An 18,389-nucleotide genomic window follows, 5' to 3' on the forward strand; every position below is an offset into this window, starting at 1 on the left:
AGCCCTTGAAGATCCGTTCATCACCGTTCTTCCAAGATCAAGCCCCGACGGCCCTTGGATCAACCATCCACCAATTCAAGATCAAGCCCCAAAGGCCCTTGAAGAACTTCCACCAATTCAAGATCAAGCCCCGACGGCCCTTGAAGAAAGCACCATCGTTCATCATCCGTTCATCCAAGATCAAGCCCCGACGGCCCTTGGATCAACAACATCAACAAATCCACACATCCAACCGTTCTTCAAGATCAAGCCCAAAAGCCCTTGAAGATCCGTTCATCACCGTTATTCAAGATCAAACCTTAACGGCCCTTGAAGAAACACTCATCCTCAAGATCAAGCCCCAACGGCTCCTTGAAGATCCGCTGAAATCCACCTTCAAAGATCAAGCCCACGGCCCCTTGAAGAAACTTCCAACAGTTCATCCAAGATCAAGCATCGACAGCCCTTGAATCAACGAAACATCCACAAATCAACACCTTACGAAGATCGAATCAGAGGATCAAAATAGAGAGAGATTGTAACCCAAAATCATCAAAATACATAATATTATTTTGTGCACGTTGTTCTTGTCTCTTTCGTTTCAGGAATTTTCCATGTTCACAGAAGCATAAGGCAATCTTATAAAGATTGATAAGGAGGATCAATAAGTGAATGAATTGATGCTTTCAATTCAGGTTTTGATTCACTTAACTACCAAATATGTGACTTATGTTTCATGTGAATGGAGAGCTTATTTCAGTAATTATAAGAGCTCATGGATGCTACCAAGTTCATAGTCTCTGATAGTCCTAGATAAGTGAACTCCATTTAACAGAACATGGAGGAAACTTATTAGCTTGACTAAATTCATTGGCCAATAAAGTAATCTTACTTATAAATCCATTAAAGATCTTTTTTGAATTAACTGTTTGACCTAGTGGGAGAATGTTGGACATAGGACCATAATCCAACGGTTAATAGGTCTACACAGTTAATTTAAGGATTTCTTGGAATATATTCTGGATTTCCTTGGGGAAAAAAGGCTCATAATTCTGTCCTATTTGGAATGAGATTTGGTGTATCAATTATTCTTGGACTGCAAGGATTCCTAATGATATTATTATGGGAAGATTCATTAGGGTTAAGTCCATATAAATACAAGGCTAATGTCCCTGCTCACAACACACAAAAACTCATATGAACACCCCATTAGTTCGAGTATAAAAGAGTGTTGAGTGTGCAGAAGACTTTGGTCAACTAACACATTATTCTGTAAGATTCCAATATGATTTCCACCAAAGGAGAAGTCCATGGTTGAGCCTATTCCGCAGGGTTCTATCAAATATGGTTCATCTTTCCTACATGCCATGTTGACTTCAAGTACTTTATCAATGGAGCATAATTTATGGATTCTTTCAGGTTAGTGTTTTTACTTATTTATGAAATATATAAAGTCTAACAAGTCGTACTGTGAGTGCTCCCATAATGTTATGATAACTAAAAGAACAACTAAAAGCCGCAAAGACGATGCGTCCAGAGAATTCTTACTAGTGTTGTTCAAGATGGTGAAGGGGGAAGGGGAGCCATTTTCTACATCACCGTTGGTCGATGTGGAGACGGTCTACATGCCCCTCAACTTTAATCACCATTAGGTTGCCATTGAGATGAATCTTACAATTGGGAGAATAATGGTGCATGACTCATTGACATCTAAAACCAACACACGTAAAGCGACTATCAAATTGGCTCTCATCGCTTATGTGTTGCTGGATGTCCTCTGAAGCCTATCAAAGGAAGTGTAGAATGAACCTTAGCCCATCATCGTAAGTCCAAAGTCCCTGCAGCAAGCCAACGGGTGAATTCAAATTTTATTAAATTGTTAGTGAGTTTAAATTGAATTGTCTGTGAATTGGTTTTGAAACTTGTTGAATTGTTGTATGCCACATGGGGGATTGTAGTATTTTCATTTTAAAAGTGATTGAGTTCTTGTTATGTGGCCTTCCTTTGGATAGAATTACGCTTGTCGACATCCCTGAATACTAATTGAGGATGGCGATCAACATGTTGCATGGCCTTCACATTGTGTAGTGAGTGGTGCATGATTGAAAATTATGGTTCTGAAACTATGTTATGTACATTGACCACTGAAGAACAATGGAAGTCCATAAATAAGTATTATATTGTTCATATTTGGTGTTGGATATTTTTTTTCATTTCTTGAGACAATTTGTAGTTTGTTCAAATGAATTACATTTGTTGGACAACTGGTTCTTTGTGGATGTTTGTAACTGATTTCTTTATATTATTAGTTCTTCATTATCTCCTTCCAGATTGTTACTTGTTTTGGATGACTTAAGTGGCATCACTTGCACTTTTATATATTGAAACAATGTGTAGGACAATATCTGAAACCATCCCTTATGTTTTATTATTGTGTCCAAATTGTTGAACCAATCATAGAGGTAATGAAGGATTGTGATAGTATATGAAGCCATCACCTATGTGTCATGAACTTTTGTGAACATTTATGAATCAGGAACTTATGTCTTAAGAAGCTATGACAGTTCTAGCAACCAATCATTATGTGTTATGAAAATTTGTGAATGTCTATGAAACCCAGCCGACGGAGACAGCCCTAATCTACCCCTCCCTTGCCGTAAAAAACACACCCACTAAATAAAAACAAAATTAAAGTTATTGGATTACTAGGCTGCAGTTGCAACCCAGCTTGAATCCACCTCAAATCTGTTCCAAACTCCAACTTCTTCTTTCTCCCTTTCTTCCCCTTTCTATCCCTCTTCAACGCACATAATGGGCAACTCTTTCCCGCATGCTCCCCATTTCCCTCCCTCAGGCAACAGATACCAATTGAATAAAAAAATTGAAAATTTTCTAAATGCACCGGGTCACAACAACCCAATTAACTCGTGAGCTCGTCCACTCTTAGCCATTTGATTCTCGTTCACATAGATGGTCTGTACGCTTCGTTCACACCTTAGAAACTCCCAAATTAAGATAGGTTAGAGTTTCTTCTTTGTTTTTAGACTTTTTACTTGGCTTGGAATTGGGCTACTTGTATCTAATTAAACTAAAACTTTACTTTGAGTTGGGCTTAAAAATTAAATATCAAATATAAAAGTAAAAAAGATTAAAAAAATATTAATTCGGTTTGATTCGGTTTTCGAATCATGAAAACCAAAACCGATCCTAACCAATTCAGTTCGGTTCGGTTTTGTACCTTTGGTTCGGTCTTTTGTTTGGTTCGGTTTTTTCAGTTTTCAATTATTCCAACCCACCCCTAGTTCAAATTTGTTTAGTTTTTAAATTTTATTTTTCTTGTCCACGTGTTTTATAATGTTATGTGAAGTTCCAGTTGGTGGAGAGAGTCGGTTCCCTAGTGTGTCACGTCAACAGTTAACAGATAAATTGACAGATTAGTTAATTGAGGTATGATATTGCAACAAATTCATAAGTTGATATATGACATTGCTATGTCCAAAAGATGGGGTATGAGTTTATATCATAAAGTGAACTTTTAAACCATAAAAAAGGAATGGATTGGAATGGGTAACATATTAAGGTATTCGAAGGTTAAACTGAAAGGTTCGTGATTAATTTGGAGTTGAGAGACAAGCTACTCAAAAAAAAAAAAAAAAAATTATTTATTCCAATTCTCACTCAAACGGTAGGCTAAGTAAAATAAGAAGGATAAGATTCTTTCATACCTTATCTTTAAGATTTCAACGTCATACACAAAGACATAATTTATTACTAGCCTCTCCACACGCACTCACGTGCGTGCAAGAGGCATTTTCTTATTCATGGGCGCTACGCGCCCCTAAAGATGTTTTGCGTTAATTGTTTTTCATTATAATTTTTAAGATATATTTTTTTTTTAATATGATCCAAGTATGGAGGTGAGTTGAAATATGCAAGATAGCTTCTAGTGAGTGTGTGCGATGTCTTTTTTTATAACGGGGACATAACGTTCTAAAGATGTCTTGTAGTAGTTGTTTTTCATTGTAATTGTCAATGTATATGTTTCAGAAAGTATGATACCAAGTATGGAGGTGAGGGATGAACAATTTTGTTTTGTTTTGGTGAAGATAAATGAATTATATTAATATAAACAAAATAAAAATTGAAAGGTTGAATGGAAAAACTCTGAAATTTCAAATCAATAAAGAGTTGTAATGCAGGTAGGTGACAACCTCTAATATATATCTCCTATCATTTCCCTCTATACCTGATTTGTTAAAGTCCACTTTAAATTTTTTGGTATTCCTACATAAACCAATAAAAAGAACACAATAATTTATCTGATAAAAGAAACAGTAACATGAGGAAAAAAATATATGGAATAACAGTAACTTGTATTTACATCGTGTCATTCATGTATAATCACATGCATAAACTCTCCCCTAATGTACGCATTTCTGCCGATTCAAAAGTTGGTAAAGTCCACTTTAAATTTTTTGGTATTCCTACATAAACCAATAAAAAAGAACACAATAATTTATCTGATAAAAGAAACAGTAACATGAGGAAAAAAATATATGGAATAACCGTAACTTGTATTTACATCGTGTCATTCATGTATAATCACATGCATAAACTCTCCCCTCATGTACGCATATCTGCCGATTCAAAAGTAGGTAAAAGGGACTTCTGGCTGGGGAGTCCACAAAAAAATGTAGGTTCCTAAAGAAGCATTATTCAATAAAATTTAATACGTCACATGTAAAAATGTCTAAAAATGTAATGAAAACAAAATCATACGGTATCTCCTCATGTCGATCAGATAAGACTCAATTTGAGTGAGTTATCTAGCTCCTACCCTAAAAAACAGACAAAATCAAAGAACAAATGAATCGAACTCTACAAAGTCCAAGCAATGAGTCAAATGCAATGCAGCATATGATAAGATCAAATCCACAACCTGGTTTTGAAATTGCTCATAGATGACCAAGTCAGTTTTCTCGTCACATATTATCATTTGCTGTCACGTGGGAATTACTACTCCCATGGGAAGTACTACTCGCATTATTCAAAGCTCCATCAGTGGATTGCCTGTTCTGTTGCGGCTCCAGCGCTTTCTTTCTACCAAACTTGGCATCATAAAACAATTTAAAATCCTTAAAAATATAAATAATTTAGATGAGATAAATCCATGAGTTCTTTATACAATCCTATCCATCAAGATCAAGATTCGCAACTACACAATCTGTTCAACCAAAATTTAATCCAAATCTACTAAACTCTAAGCACGTAATTAATCCCAAAACAAAAATTATATTAAAATAAATTTGAAAACAGAAGCAATCAAAACACAAAAAAACAAAAAAACAATAAAATGTTTGATTTTGTTTGCATATAAAATTTAAAAAGTGCATGCATTCAACATCCACGTTATGAAGCCAAGAAGTGGATTGAGTTCATATCAGCCACATTCTACCCTTATCTCAATCATTACTCTATCTAAATCCTAAATTTGTAGAAAAGGAATCGAAATAACATAGCAGTACATTGTGTTGGTACAATTATATAGACACGTTATCATTGACATCCCAAAGTTTGCGTGTGTACATTTGAAAAAAAAAGTGCAGAGCAAATACCCATCAGGAGTGATATCAGAGATTTCGATGGGAGCCCAAGACATTAACATATTTCCGACACAAAGCAAGCTTCCTTAATAGTCCACACCATTCTCTGTACCTTCACCAGCAAAAATGGAAGAATTGTAATAATTATTGCTTAAAGTGAAATGAATAAAAAATTAATTAAGGAGTAGGCAAGTACCGCTGAAAGCGAAGCTAGTGGTCAAAGACGTTGTCGATGAGATTGATCTGATCATAATGAGAAAAGGTGCGCCTAAGAGATGGGAGTGACTGTTGGATTGCATGCTTCAGGTGGTCTTCTTTCCGGAAGGTCCAAAGGAGGTTTGTTAATGCCCCAGCTGCTCTTGCTCCCCATTTTTGATTTCGCCTCTGTCTCTATCTCTTTCTCCTTCTCTACATGTTTTTCTGTCGTTGTTGATATGTTGCAAAATAACTTTAAAGTTCAAAAAATAAAAATCCGAAACATAATTAATTAAAAAAGATAACAATTAATTTGGATTAATTTTAAAAGCCCTTGAATTTCTTATAGTTTTCTGGGCAACCAAACGAAGAAGTGGAAGTTTCGATTCAGAAAACGAACCCATTGACTGTTCTCAATGTTAAATTCGTAGAAGGTGACGTGGGCGGCCGTAATCAGAACCTCTTCGATGAAGGGATTGTTTCTATGCAGAGATTGACCATTTTGGTGTTATGTTTTACCTAGAGATAAAGACAATGATTTCGTTTCTGTATGGAAAAGTAAGATTCATACATAGAAACTGGAGGAGTGCAGGGGAACGGGAGTGGTTGGAGCGCAAAGGATCGTGAAATTGGAATGGAGACTACTACGACAACTGCTTCAAATACAATTTTTCTTTAGTGTTGAACCTCCCAACTCAGATCGTGCAAATCTATGGGCGAGAAAACTGCCCACTACCACTTTGCAGTTTGATAGGCTTAAGCACGTCTACTTGTTTTGCTTCTTTTTTTTCAATTTTCCATTTTGTTTTCCAATACTTTTTGGATTTTTGTTTTTTTGTTTGTTTTTGGTTTTATATCTTCTTTCTATTGTAACCTTTTATACTTCTTTTATACATATATGGTAAAGATAATATATATATATATATATATATATATATTTTTTTATTTGTGTTTTTAAATTGTCCATTGCTGCTTAGCAGTTTGTGAGGGTTGACTGTTAAGCATGTTGGTTTATAGATTTTTTTTTTATTTGTTTTATGTTCAGTAATGGTTTTTTGACGAATTTGTCCTCATTTTCGAAACTTTTGTGGTCTTTTATTGTGAAGGAAACAAAGGGTAATATTGGGTTTATCGAATGCTTCACCAAACTGGGGCTCTCACTTTATATATATAGATATAGATGATCTCAAAAATATAATTTTCTTTCTAATTGAAAAAAATTAAAGCGGAAAATCAAATTTGTTTAGTGTCAATTCCAGAATATGTATAATATTGAGTTGCCCTCGCACTGTCGCTCTCGCGCACACCCACCCACCCATTCTCTCTCCCTTCTTCCGTCACCGCCCTCTCTCAGTCTCTCTCTTCTCATCCTATCTCATCTTCTTCATCCGCCATTGAAAGTCTCTCTCCCTTGTTCCGTCACCGCCCTTTGTCAGTCTCTCTCTTCTCATCCGATCTCAGCTTCTTCATCCGCCATTGAAAGTTTCAATTGGACATCCCCTTCGTCACAGCCCGATCCTCCGCTCTCAGATCTTTCACTGTACAGCCGCCGTTGGATTGCTTCGTTGCAGGTCTGTCGGTAAGCTTCGGTTTTCCTGATTTTCTTTTTTTTTCTAGTTTCTTTGACCGCTAAAATCTCTTAACTGTGACCGTTTATGGTGTGATTTGGTTGCTGGGTTTATAGACTAATAGCTTTAAACTATGCATGGAAATATCGTAAAATGACCCATTTTTATTTGGGGTTTTGCTTGGAATTGTATTTGTTACTGCTAGCATGATAGCAAGCAACAATGAAACTCGTATTTGAATTTTGAATAGGGTTCATGTCCATGAGGTAATGTAGTTTTTAAAGGGAAGGATAAGGATGAATTCAAGCATTGTTTTTTTTTTTCGATTTCTTGTTATTTATCGATTTGGAATTTTATGGGTGAAATGCCTTTGCGCACTACAGAGAATCGAAAGTTATTTGAGCTCTGGATTCAATAACTATTATCTACCGATTTGAATAGCTGCGGGAAAATTGCATATTGTTAAACCCCTTAGTATGGATGAGAAAATATTGTTAAGTCAAATGTTATTCGAGCTCTTCTTTCAATGTAGTTTCATATAAATGAGAAAATATAATTTACTTGGAAGGGTTGGAAGATGCTAATAAATCTTGGTAAAATGTCTTTGTGCAGATTACAGACAAGCAAACATTATCAAAACTTTGCGTTTGAGCTGCAAAGATAGATTCATTCAATCATTAGCGTAAGAAAGCAGCTCCTTTGATCTGTGCATCAGATCACACGAACAAGGACAAAGAAAAAAGGCAGGCTACTAGCAAGACCAAAAGGACAAAAATGTCCTCTTCGGCGGGGAATCAGGTGAGGGCGTCCCATATACTCATCAAGCATCAGGGTTCGAGAAGAAAGGCGTCATGGAAGGATCCTGAAGGTCGGATCATCAGGAACACCACCCAAGACTCCGCCATCTCTCAACTCAAGGCCCTCCGCGATGAAATTCTTTCTGGAAAGGCCAAGTTTGACGATCTCGCCTCTTGCTACTCTGATTGCAGCTCTGCCAAACGTGGTGGCGATCTCGGTTAGCACTTCGCAAAGTTCATAATTTAGGTTTACATTTGTGTTTTGACATTAGATACTTAACCAAAAAACTAAATAAGGGAAACAACATGTTGAAAATCCAAAACAGAAAATTTGTGCACAAAACTGCTTCTGTAACAAATATCTGAAATATGAGCTGCTTTTGTTTACTTGATTTTCATATTTGGCAAGAAGCATAATTTGATTGGCCAAAATAATTACTATTCTTATTTAACAAGCATAATTTGATTGGCCGCAAATAATTGCAATAAAAAAGCTTTAGCTATCCGACAACTAATCTAGGTTCGAACAACTTTCCGAACTGCAATATAGCTTAAATTGACCTGAAACTCTGAAGAAGCAATGCCTAAAGTAACCGTCCAAAAGCTTTTGCCACCCCATAAAACTTCCATGTCTCTACTTTAAAATCATCATAAGTACTATTATTCCTTCCAACCTGAACACCCAAAAAAACCCATCACCTCCCGGTTCCATGACACCCATGACTTTTTTCTCCTCCCAAAAAGTCCTTCTCCCTTCACAAAAAAGATTTGTGCAAGCTGTTAGAGTTACCCAACATTTTACTATTTTAGTATATGTTTTTTTTAATTCATTTTTATTGGTTAAACTTCAACTTCAGCAAATAAATGTCATTCACCTCTTGCATGTCATTCACTTAATTAGAAATGGATTAAAAGGGAAATTTTTTTTTTTTTTTTGAAGTAATGTATCCATGTGGATAGAGCAAGATGTGATTATGAGGCAGAGGCTAAGGGCAAAAGGGGTAGGAAGACTTGGAAATAGACTTTCAAGAAAAAACATGGAGTAATTGAAGCTAACGGAAGACTTGGTGCAAAACTGAGTGTAGTGATGTTCTAGGATTCATACAACCGACCCAATTTAGGTGGATAAGACTTTGTTGTTGTTGTTGTTTGTAACTAATCAATGTGGGTTTGTACTAGTGATATTTCCTTTCTCACCTAATTTGCTAATTTTCTTACTTGCTCGGGATGGAGGGGGAGGGCGTCAGGTAGTCGACAGCTGGCACTCCACAGTTACATCGAATCCTTATGACAATGAATCCAGAACGAAATCGCGCTAAAGCTAGGACGTCACCCGTAAGTGGCGCGCTGTGTGGCCCGAGCACAATGATAAGTGAGCAAGGGTTGCTGTATCTCCATCGGCACTCGGATGCAGTGTTAAATGAGCAAGGGGGCCATAGAAACTTCTTTTCGAATGACTCCACTCAAAGTTGTTTGGGAGCATATGCTCCTATCTACTTTACACAAGACACACAAAAGAAGTACTTTGATCCTATTAGACGAGGGATGGTGAAGAAGCTAGGACAGAAGGGTAGAGTTCAAGAGAGTAGAATGCGTTTAGGAACGTGGAATATAGTAACCTTAACGGGAAAATCTATGGAAGTAGTGGAAGTTATGGTGAAGAGAAGGATAAATATTATGTGCCTACAAGAAACTAAGGCCCCGTTTGGGATTGAGGTGATTTTAAAAAAAGCCACTGTGAAAAAAAGCTGAGGGTCATTTTTGTGTTTGGTAAACTGAAAAAAAAATGGCTTATTTTGGAAGCTGCTGTGAGAATAAGCTGAAAATCAAAGGAAAAGCTGAAGCTGCTATTTGCTGTTTTGAAAAAAAACCAGTTTTTTCAAAGCACACGGAGCTACAGTGCTCCTTTAATGAAAAGACACAATCATCCTGCTTTTTTTTCCAAAAGCACTTTCACAAAAAAGTTTACCAAACACTCTACTGGCTTTATTTCACAGCCGCTTATTCTTACAGCACAGCCGCTTATTCTCACAGCAGCTTTTTTTCAAAGCACAGCAATATCAAACCAGCCCTAAGTGGGTCGGTCTTAAGGCAAAGGATTTAGAAAACTCAGGGTTTAAGCTTTGGTATTCGGGCACAAATAGAACGGGAAACGGTGTTGGCATCATTGTGGACAAGACCTTGACACAAGATGTTGTAAATGTCAAGAGGGTAGGAGATAGAATCATGGCAATCAAGATTGTAATAGGACAAGAACTCATCAATGTGATTAGTGCGTACGCACCTCAAGTAGGGTTGGATACGAGTTCGAAGGAGAAATTTTGGGAAGACCTTGGAGACTTGGTGCAAGGAATTGCTCAGACGGAGAAGTTATTTATAGGAGGAGATTTAAATGGACACGTGGGCAGGGAGACAGGCAACTATGGAGGTTTTCATGGTGGCCATGGTTTTGAGGAGAGAAATGAGGATGGGGAAGCTATCTTGGATTTTGCAATGGCATATGATCTCTTTTTAGCCAACATCTTATTTAAGAAGAGAGAAGAACATGTGATAACCTACAAGAGTGGGTCGTCAAAAACACAAATAGATTTTCTTCTAATGAGGAAAGGGGATCGTATAACTTGTAAGGATTGCAAAGTTATACCGGGGGAGAGCTTGGCTAATCAACATCGCTTATTGGTGATGGATGTACATATCAAAAGAGTGAGAAAAAAGAACAAGACTTGGAAGTGCCCAAAGACTAGATGGTGGAATCTAAAAGGAGAAAAACAAGTCACTTTCAAAGAGCAAGTAATCACCCAGTGTGTGTGGGATAGAGAGGGAGAAGCTAGCCAAATGTGGGATTCCATGGCTAGCTGTATCCGAAAAGTAGCAAAAGAGGTATTAGGAGAGTCCAAGGGCTTTGCTCCACACCAAAAGGAATCTTGGTGGTGGAATGAGGAGGTACAAACAAAGGTGAAGGCTAAGAAGGAATGTTGTAAAGCCTTATACAAGGATAGGACCGATGAAAATGGTGAAAGGTATAGAAGAGCGAAGCAAGAGGCGAAGAAAGCTGTGAGAGAAGCTAAGTTAGCGGCTTATGACGATATGTATAAGCGACTAGATACCAAAGAAGGAGAGTTGGATATCTATAAACTAGCTAGAGTAAGGGAAAAGAAGACAAGGGACCTAAACCAAGTGAGGTGCATCAAGGATGAGGATGGAAAGGTTCTTGCTACAGAGAACGCGGTCAAAGACAGATGGAGAGGTTATTTTCATAATCTTTTCAATGAAGGACATGAAAGGAGTACTCCTTTAGGGGAGTTGAGTAATTCAGAAGAGTGTAGAAACTACTCCTTTTATCGTCGAATCAGGAAGGAAGAAGTGGTTGTAGCTTTGAAGAAGATGAATCATAGAAAAGCAGTGGGCCCAGACGATATACCGATCGAAGTGTGGAAAGTCTTGGGAGAGACAGGTATAGCATGGCTCACTGACCTTTTCAATAGGATTTTGAAAATGAAGAAGATGCCAAACGAGTGGCGAAAGAGCACCTTGGTGCCTATTTACAAGAATAAGGGCGACGTACAAAATTGCATGAACTATAGGGGTATTAAGCTAATGAGTCATACAATGAAGCTCTGGGAGAGAGTCATTGAGCATAGATTGAGGCAAGAGACACGGGTTTCGGACAACCAATTCGGGTTCATGCCAGGGCGCTCAACCATGGAGGCAATCTATCTCTTACGAAGATTGATGGAAAGATATAGAGATAGGAAAAAGGATTTACACATGGTCTTTATAGATTTGGAAAAAGCGTATGATAGGGTCCCAAGAGACATTATTTGGAGGATTTTAGAGAAGAAAGGAGTACGAGTAGCATATATCCAAGCTATAAAGGATATGTATGAAGGAGCAAAGACTGTCGTAAGAACTCATGAAGGATAAACCGAAAGCTTCCCCATAACTGTAGGATTACATCAAGGCTCATCCTTAAGTCCTTACCTTTTTGCGTTGGTAATGGATGCGTTAACAGGACATATTCAAGATGATATTCCTTGGTGTATGCTTTTCGCAGACGATATAGTGTTGATAGATGAAACTCAGGAAGGGGTAAATGCGAAGCTTAACCTTTGGAGATAAGTGTTGGAATCTAAAGGTCTTCACCTAAGCCGATCAAAGACAGAATATATGGAGTGCAAATTCAGTGCAAATGGAGGTCAAAATGAGTTAGGGGTGAGGATCGGAGATCAGGAAATACCAAAGAGCGACCGTTTTCACTACCTAGGATCTATCTTGCAAAAGAACGGAGAATTAGATGGAGATCTCAACCATAGAATACAAGCTGGATGGATGAAGTGGAAGAGTGCATCCGGCGTGTTGTGTGATCGTCGTATGCCACTGAAGCTTAAGGGAAAATTTTATAGGACGGTAATAAGGCCGGCGATGCTGTATGGCACAGAATGTTGGGCGGTGAAGCACCAACACGTACACAAAATGGGTGTAGCGGAGATGAGAATGCTTCGTTGGATGTGTGGGCACACGAGAAATGATAAGATTAGGAATGAGGATATCCGAGGTAAAGTAGGAGTAGCCGAAATTGAAGGAAAACTGAGAGAAAATCGGTTACAGTGGTTTGGACATGTGCAAAGAAGGCATACTGACGCTCCGGTTAGAAGATGCGACTACGGGACAGAGGTTCAGGGCCGAAGGGGTAGAGGAAGACCTAGGAAAACTTTGGAAGAGACTCTAAGAAAAGACTTAGAGTACTTGAATCTAATGGAGGACATGACACAGGATCGAGCACAATGGCGTTCTAAGATTCATATAGCCGACCCGACTCAGTGACTTGGATTTTTCAAGTCTCCAATCGAGAAGTTTTCCCCACTTGGGAAATTAAGGGAACACTACCTCAACCTACATGCTCCACTCACAAAGCTTCAACATACAAGCTTCAACAAAAGAAAAATTCAAAGAACTTAGTGAAGAAGGCTTTGGTGTATTTAACACAATACGTTGAAATGAAACAAAGCTTATTTATTGATATCTCTAAGAAGTTACAAATATGTACATATACACGAGTCAAAATAAACAAACAAGAGGGAGCCTTCACAAAGGTTGCTTAGGAGAAGTCTCAGCAGTTAGTAGAGCCCCAGAAAGAGAAGGCACCGGAGGGGGATCATTTGGAACCTTAGTATTGGACAACACCCTAGAAGGAGGAGGCATCGGAGGTTGATCATTTGGAGCTTCATTACGCGGTACAGCCCCAGAAGACGAAGGCAATAAATGTCTTTGGAACAAACCCACAAACCTCTGATGATCATGTAAAATCTGACCATCAAATTCCTTCATCTGGTCAAGCTTCATCTTCATTTTTGTAGCATAGTCATGAGCGAGCCGGTGCAACTGTTTATTCTCATGCTTGAGCCCTCTAATCTCCTGTTCGAGACTCATCACTTCAGCCGCCAATGATTCAACTTGGCGGGTTCGAGCAAATAGGCGTTGGGCCATATTAGACACAGAACTTGCACACTGAACACTGAGAGCCAGAGAATCCTTAACAGCCAACTCATCAGACCGTTTGGAAAGTAGTCTGTTATCTTTGTGAGAGAAGGTTCCTGGCCACCACCGCAGCGGTCATATCATTCTTCATCACGGAATCCCTAACGGTAAAAGGACCAGTAGGGGATAAGAAGGATGGGCACCATATGTTGTCTGGAGAAGGCGTGGCTGCCTCTTCAACAAGGTTCAAGTCAAAACGACGGTCGGAGGGGCCAGACATTTTCAAAGGTGTTGAAGAGTAAAGAGGTCGGACAAATCAAGATCTTAGAAATGCAAAAAGGAAGCTTTTACTGGTGGAGATTCAAGTGTGCTTTGGAACTTAATACCAGCCTCTATAAAAATCCGCACTCGATGGAGCTTCAGAAATCGAAGAGGCGCCTCCTCAGAAATCGAAAAGGCGTTTGCTTTCTCAAAAGCTGGGCTGCTCAAAGACCACGAAAGTCGATCGCAGAAATCGAAGAGGCGCTTGCTTTCTCAAAAGCTGGGCTGCTCAGAGACCACGAGGGCCGATCTCGAGGCACCTGCTTTTTCAGCCTTGTCAGCACCTGTCACATGCACACTCAACTTTGCGGAAATTACGGGCATTTTGTCGAAGATTTCTAGTGAAGTGGAAAGCACGTGAATGTTATTGTTCAATCATTCACTTTCCACACGCAACATCAGCTCACGGGTACCACAGATAACTTTGCCAAAATCTCTGACAAAGTTTAGACACGTGAAGCTTGCAGCTCCCATTACATCGCTATGACCAAGAAGGGTAAAAGAATAGCAAAAAAACAGCACTAACAAAGTTTAGACACATAAATTTTGAATGTCTAGCTACCATATTATTACCCACAAGGGTAAAGGAACAGGACCATTGCTGGATAATTGGAAAGTCCCTGTGGGTCAACCTCTGTGCTTCGTGGCAAGGTAGACTAGCAAACAGGCCTAACCTTTACTCACATTCGAGAAAACACTTCCAACAAGATTGTTTGCTTCAAGATCGAAGAGGCACCGTCCTCCGAATCTCGAGAGCCAGACTCCCAACATGATTACTTTCTCAAAAAGCGACGAGACACCGCTCTCCGAATTTCGAGAGCCAGACTCCTAGCAGGATTGCTTTCTCAAAAATCGAAGAGGCACCGTTCTCCGAATCTCGAGAGACAGATCCCCGACAGGATTGCTTGTTCGAAAACTGAAGAGGCATCGCTTTCTCAACTTCGAGAGCCCTTTAGATAAAGCTTGTCTGTAATCCTCACACCGCTTTCTCAACTTCGAGAGCCAGATCTCCTTGGATAAAGCTTGTCTGTAATCTTCACACGTAACATCAGCTTTCCAGATACCACAGACCACTTTTTTAAAGTGCTTTGACAGAGTTAAAACACGTGAAGCTGGCAGCTCCCACTACCGTGCTATGATCAAGCAGGGTAAAAGAATAGTATTACTCCTTGTTAGGGAGACTCCTATATATGTCGACCTCCATTCTTAACGGACAGGCAGACCTGCAAAAATGCTCAACCCTTCCTCATATCTAAGAGGGCACTCCCAACGAAGCCTCTCGAAATACTCAGCTTTCTTTCCCTCCGAGAATACCTCTGCAAACAAGCTACACTAGAGCAAGAATATCTCATATCATCAGGGTTAAAAGCAAGAGTATCCCATATCATGTTTTTTCCCTGTCTTTTCCTTTGGCCTTGTTCTTACCTGCAAGACAAGGAGAAAGAGAGCAATCAGTCAGCACTTGGAATCAAGCTTCCAGTCCGGAACTGACTGCCTGGAACCCCATTGCTCTCGAGTACTCATCTTCAACATCTTATGCTTCCCGAGAAGATACCACATCTGCCTGAGGAACAAATAGGGCAAGTGAGAATGATACAAGGAAGCATGTGGAGACAAGCGCAACAGAACACGTGCCGATACATCCACTACTTTGTCAACAGCAAAAGTATCCCATATCAGCAGGGTCGAACGTACTCTAGATTTGATGGACTTGTTTTGACCCTCAAATTCTTCAGTCGGCCTTATACTCTGGCGGAAACAAGAAAACCCTCCAGCCCAGTTCAAGAATAAGCCTGTGGAAAGTTACTTCTTCAAAAGCAAAAGTATCTCATATCACCTTTTCTCCTTTTCTTCTTTTTATCCTTCATGCTACCTGCAAGATAAGGAGAAGGATAACAATCAGCCGGAACTCGAAATCAAACTTCTGATCTGGGACTGATTGCTTGGAGCTTTGATTGCTTACCTTGTCTGTCACCTCTTTCAGCAGATCCCCTAGCTAGGCGACTTGGGAGACTCCTACTACATGGTTTGTATCGTGCTTGACCAAGCCTGAAACTACAAGTAAGCGTCAAGTGAAATTGATACATTACCTTGTGCATCTCCACCAGTTAAAGATACCACCCCTGGAGGGAGGAAGAGTACTTCCAAAGAAGATGCCACATCTACCTATGAGACAGATAAGGCAAGTGAAGACGATACCACACTTCGGTACTTAAAAGTTTCGTGATTACGAGGTCATTTTTCCACAATATTTCCTAATGTCATTTGTACTAAATCATTCACTTGTACTCACTAAAGGAGAGCTTGAACCTATATACTATGTAAACCCTTCACAATTAATGAGAACTCCTTTACTCCGTGGACGTAGCCAATCTAGGTGAACCACGTACATCTTGTGTTTGCTTCCTGTCTCTATCCATTTACATACTTATCCACACTAATGACCGAAGCAATCTAGCGAAGATCACAAACTTAATATTTAAGATGATATTCTTTGGTGTATGCTTTTCGCAAACGATATAGTGTTGATAGATGAAACGCAGGAAGGGGTAAACACGAAGCTTAACCTTTGGAGAGAAGTGTTGGAATCTAAAGGTCCTCGCCTAAGCCGATCAAAGACAGAATATATGGAGTGCAAGTTCAGTGCAAACGGAGGCCAAAATGAGTTAGGGGTGAGGATCGGAGATCAGGAAATACCAAAGAGCGACCGTTTTCGCTACCTAGGATCTATCTTGCAAAAGAACGGAGAATTTGATGGAGATCTCACCCATAGAATACAAGCTGGATGGATGAAGTGGAAGAGTGCATCCGGCGTGCTGTGTGACCGTCGTAGGCCACTGAAGCTCAAGGGAAAATTTTATAGGACGGCAATAAGGCCGGCAATGCTGTATGGCATAGAATGTTGGACGGTTAAGCATCAACACGTAGGTGTAGTGGAGATGAGGATGCTTCGTTGGATGTGTGGGCACACGAGAAATGATAAGATTATGAATGAGGATATCCGAGGTAAAGTAGGAATAGCCGAAATTGAAGGAAAGATGAGAGAAAATCGGTTACAGTGGTTTGGACATGTGCAAAGAAGGCCTACTGACGTTCCGGTTCGAAGATGTGACCACGGGACAGAGGTTCAGGGCCGAAGGGGTAAAGGAAGACCTAGGAAGACTTTGGAAGAGACCCTAAGAAAAGTCTTAGAGTACTTGGATCTAACGGAGGACATGACACAAAACCGAGCGCAATGGCGTTCTAGGATTCATATAGCCGACCCCACTTAGTGGGAAAAGGCTTTGTTGTTGTTGTTGCTCGGGATGGAGGGGGGAGTAATTCCTAAAAGTCTATGTTCACATGAGAAGTTTGACTTTGATTCCTCAAATACACCTTGTTTTGATAAGTTTTGGTATATGAGTATAACTTGACAGTAATGCCTCATCCTAAATAAGATTCGTTACTAATTATATGGTGTGGAGTATTGTTGAAATGTATGTTAAATTGTTGTTGCAGGTCCCTTTGGCCGGAACCAGATGCAGAAACCTTTTGAAGAAGCAACATTTGCGCTCAAGGTTGGTGAGATGAGCGACATTGTGGATACGGATAGTGGAGTCCATATCATCATGAGAACTGGATGAGCACCAAAAGTGAAAGTTATTGACATTTGAGTAAGTTATTGATATTTGAGTGAATCCAAGTATCTTTTGAAACACAATTGTTCCTTGATATTAATGTTGCCTATGACTGATTACTCTTATTGGATGGAGTGATGTTGACTTGTTGGCGTTTGAGTACCTAAATATGGATTGTATTAAGTGATGTTGACTCGTTGGCATTTGAGTACCTAAACATGGATTTGAGCACCGTTTCTGATACATAATATTCTGGGATGTCAGGGTTGTGCTTTCCATTTGCTATTAAAGGTCTTGCTTGTCTCTGTATTCAGAATCTAATGTTATTCTTATGCTGGAGTTGATAAGTTTGCTGTAAAGTTATTTGCACTCCTGTCCTGCAGCCTCGCATAAATGCGGAAAGTGCAAGAAAGGAAGACAAATGATGCTCTTTTTAACTGATACAAGTACCATTAGTGGCGTGTTTACCCACCGGGGTCGGGTGGGATGAGAGAAATTTTTTCATTGTGACCAGAACACGGGGTTACACCACGTGTTTATACAAGTGGTGGAAATTTTTATTTTTTAGGTTATTAACTTTTTAACACATATTCCACAATTTGTATAGTGACACGTGGTGTATCATCCTATGTACCGGTTACATTGAAAAATTTCTCATGGGATGAAATGAAAGGGAATCATTCCCCAATGGATGAATGCATTGTGGGGTCCACTTAAAATTACGAATTCAATACCAAAATGCGAAGGAATTGATTACTGAGATGGATGTGGTAATCCCACAATGGATGAAAGCCTCCATTCGAAATCATACTTTTCTACCCAAAGATGCCC

The 18,389-nt window shown here is 39.3% G+C and overlaps 1 protein-coding gene across 2 annotated transcripts; it reads left to right on the forward strand.

Moving 5' to 3' along the window:
• Positions 1-7,061: 7,061 nt before the first annotated feature.
• On the forward strand, positions 7,062-17,816 carry LOC126597319 (peptidyl-prolyl cis-trans isomerase Pin1-like). Of its 2 annotated transcripts, none has more exons than XM_050264103.1 (3): positions 7,062-7,356; positions 7,958-8,360; positions 17,440-17,816. In XM_050264103.1, the coding sequence occupies exons 2-3, from the start codon at positions 8,120-8,122 to the stop codon at positions 17,562-17,564; spliced, it is 366 nt and encodes a 121-aa protein (XP_050120060.1). In that variant the 5' UTR covers positions 7,062-7,356; positions 7,958-8,119; the 3' UTR covers positions 17,565-17,816. The 2 variants fall into 2 exon arrangements, with proteins under 2 accessions (XP_050120060.1, XP_050120061.1); XM_050264104.1 differs by having other exon boundaries at positions 7,062-7,348.
• Positions 17,817-18,389: the final 573 nt, after the last annotated feature.

Source organism: Malus sylvestris, chromosome 13, assembly GCF_916048215.2.
Source record: "Malus sylvestris chromosome 13, drMalSylv7.2, whole genome shotgun sequence".
In the NCBI taxonomy this organism is placed as follows: domain Eukaryota; kingdom Viridiplantae; phylum Streptophyta; class Magnoliopsida; order Rosales; family Rosaceae; genus Malus; species Malus sylvestris.

Excerpts from the sequence above, each read along its gene's own strand:
- LOC126597319 (XM_050264103.1), top strand. The coding sequence starts at position 8,120 with ATGTCCTCTTCGGCGGGGAATCAGGTGAGGGCGTCCCATATACTCATC. Across the intron at positions 8,361-17,439 it reads CAAACGTGGTGGCGATCTCG|GTCCCTTTGGCCGGAACCAG; the intron begins GTTAGCACTTCG and ends TTGTTGTTGCAG.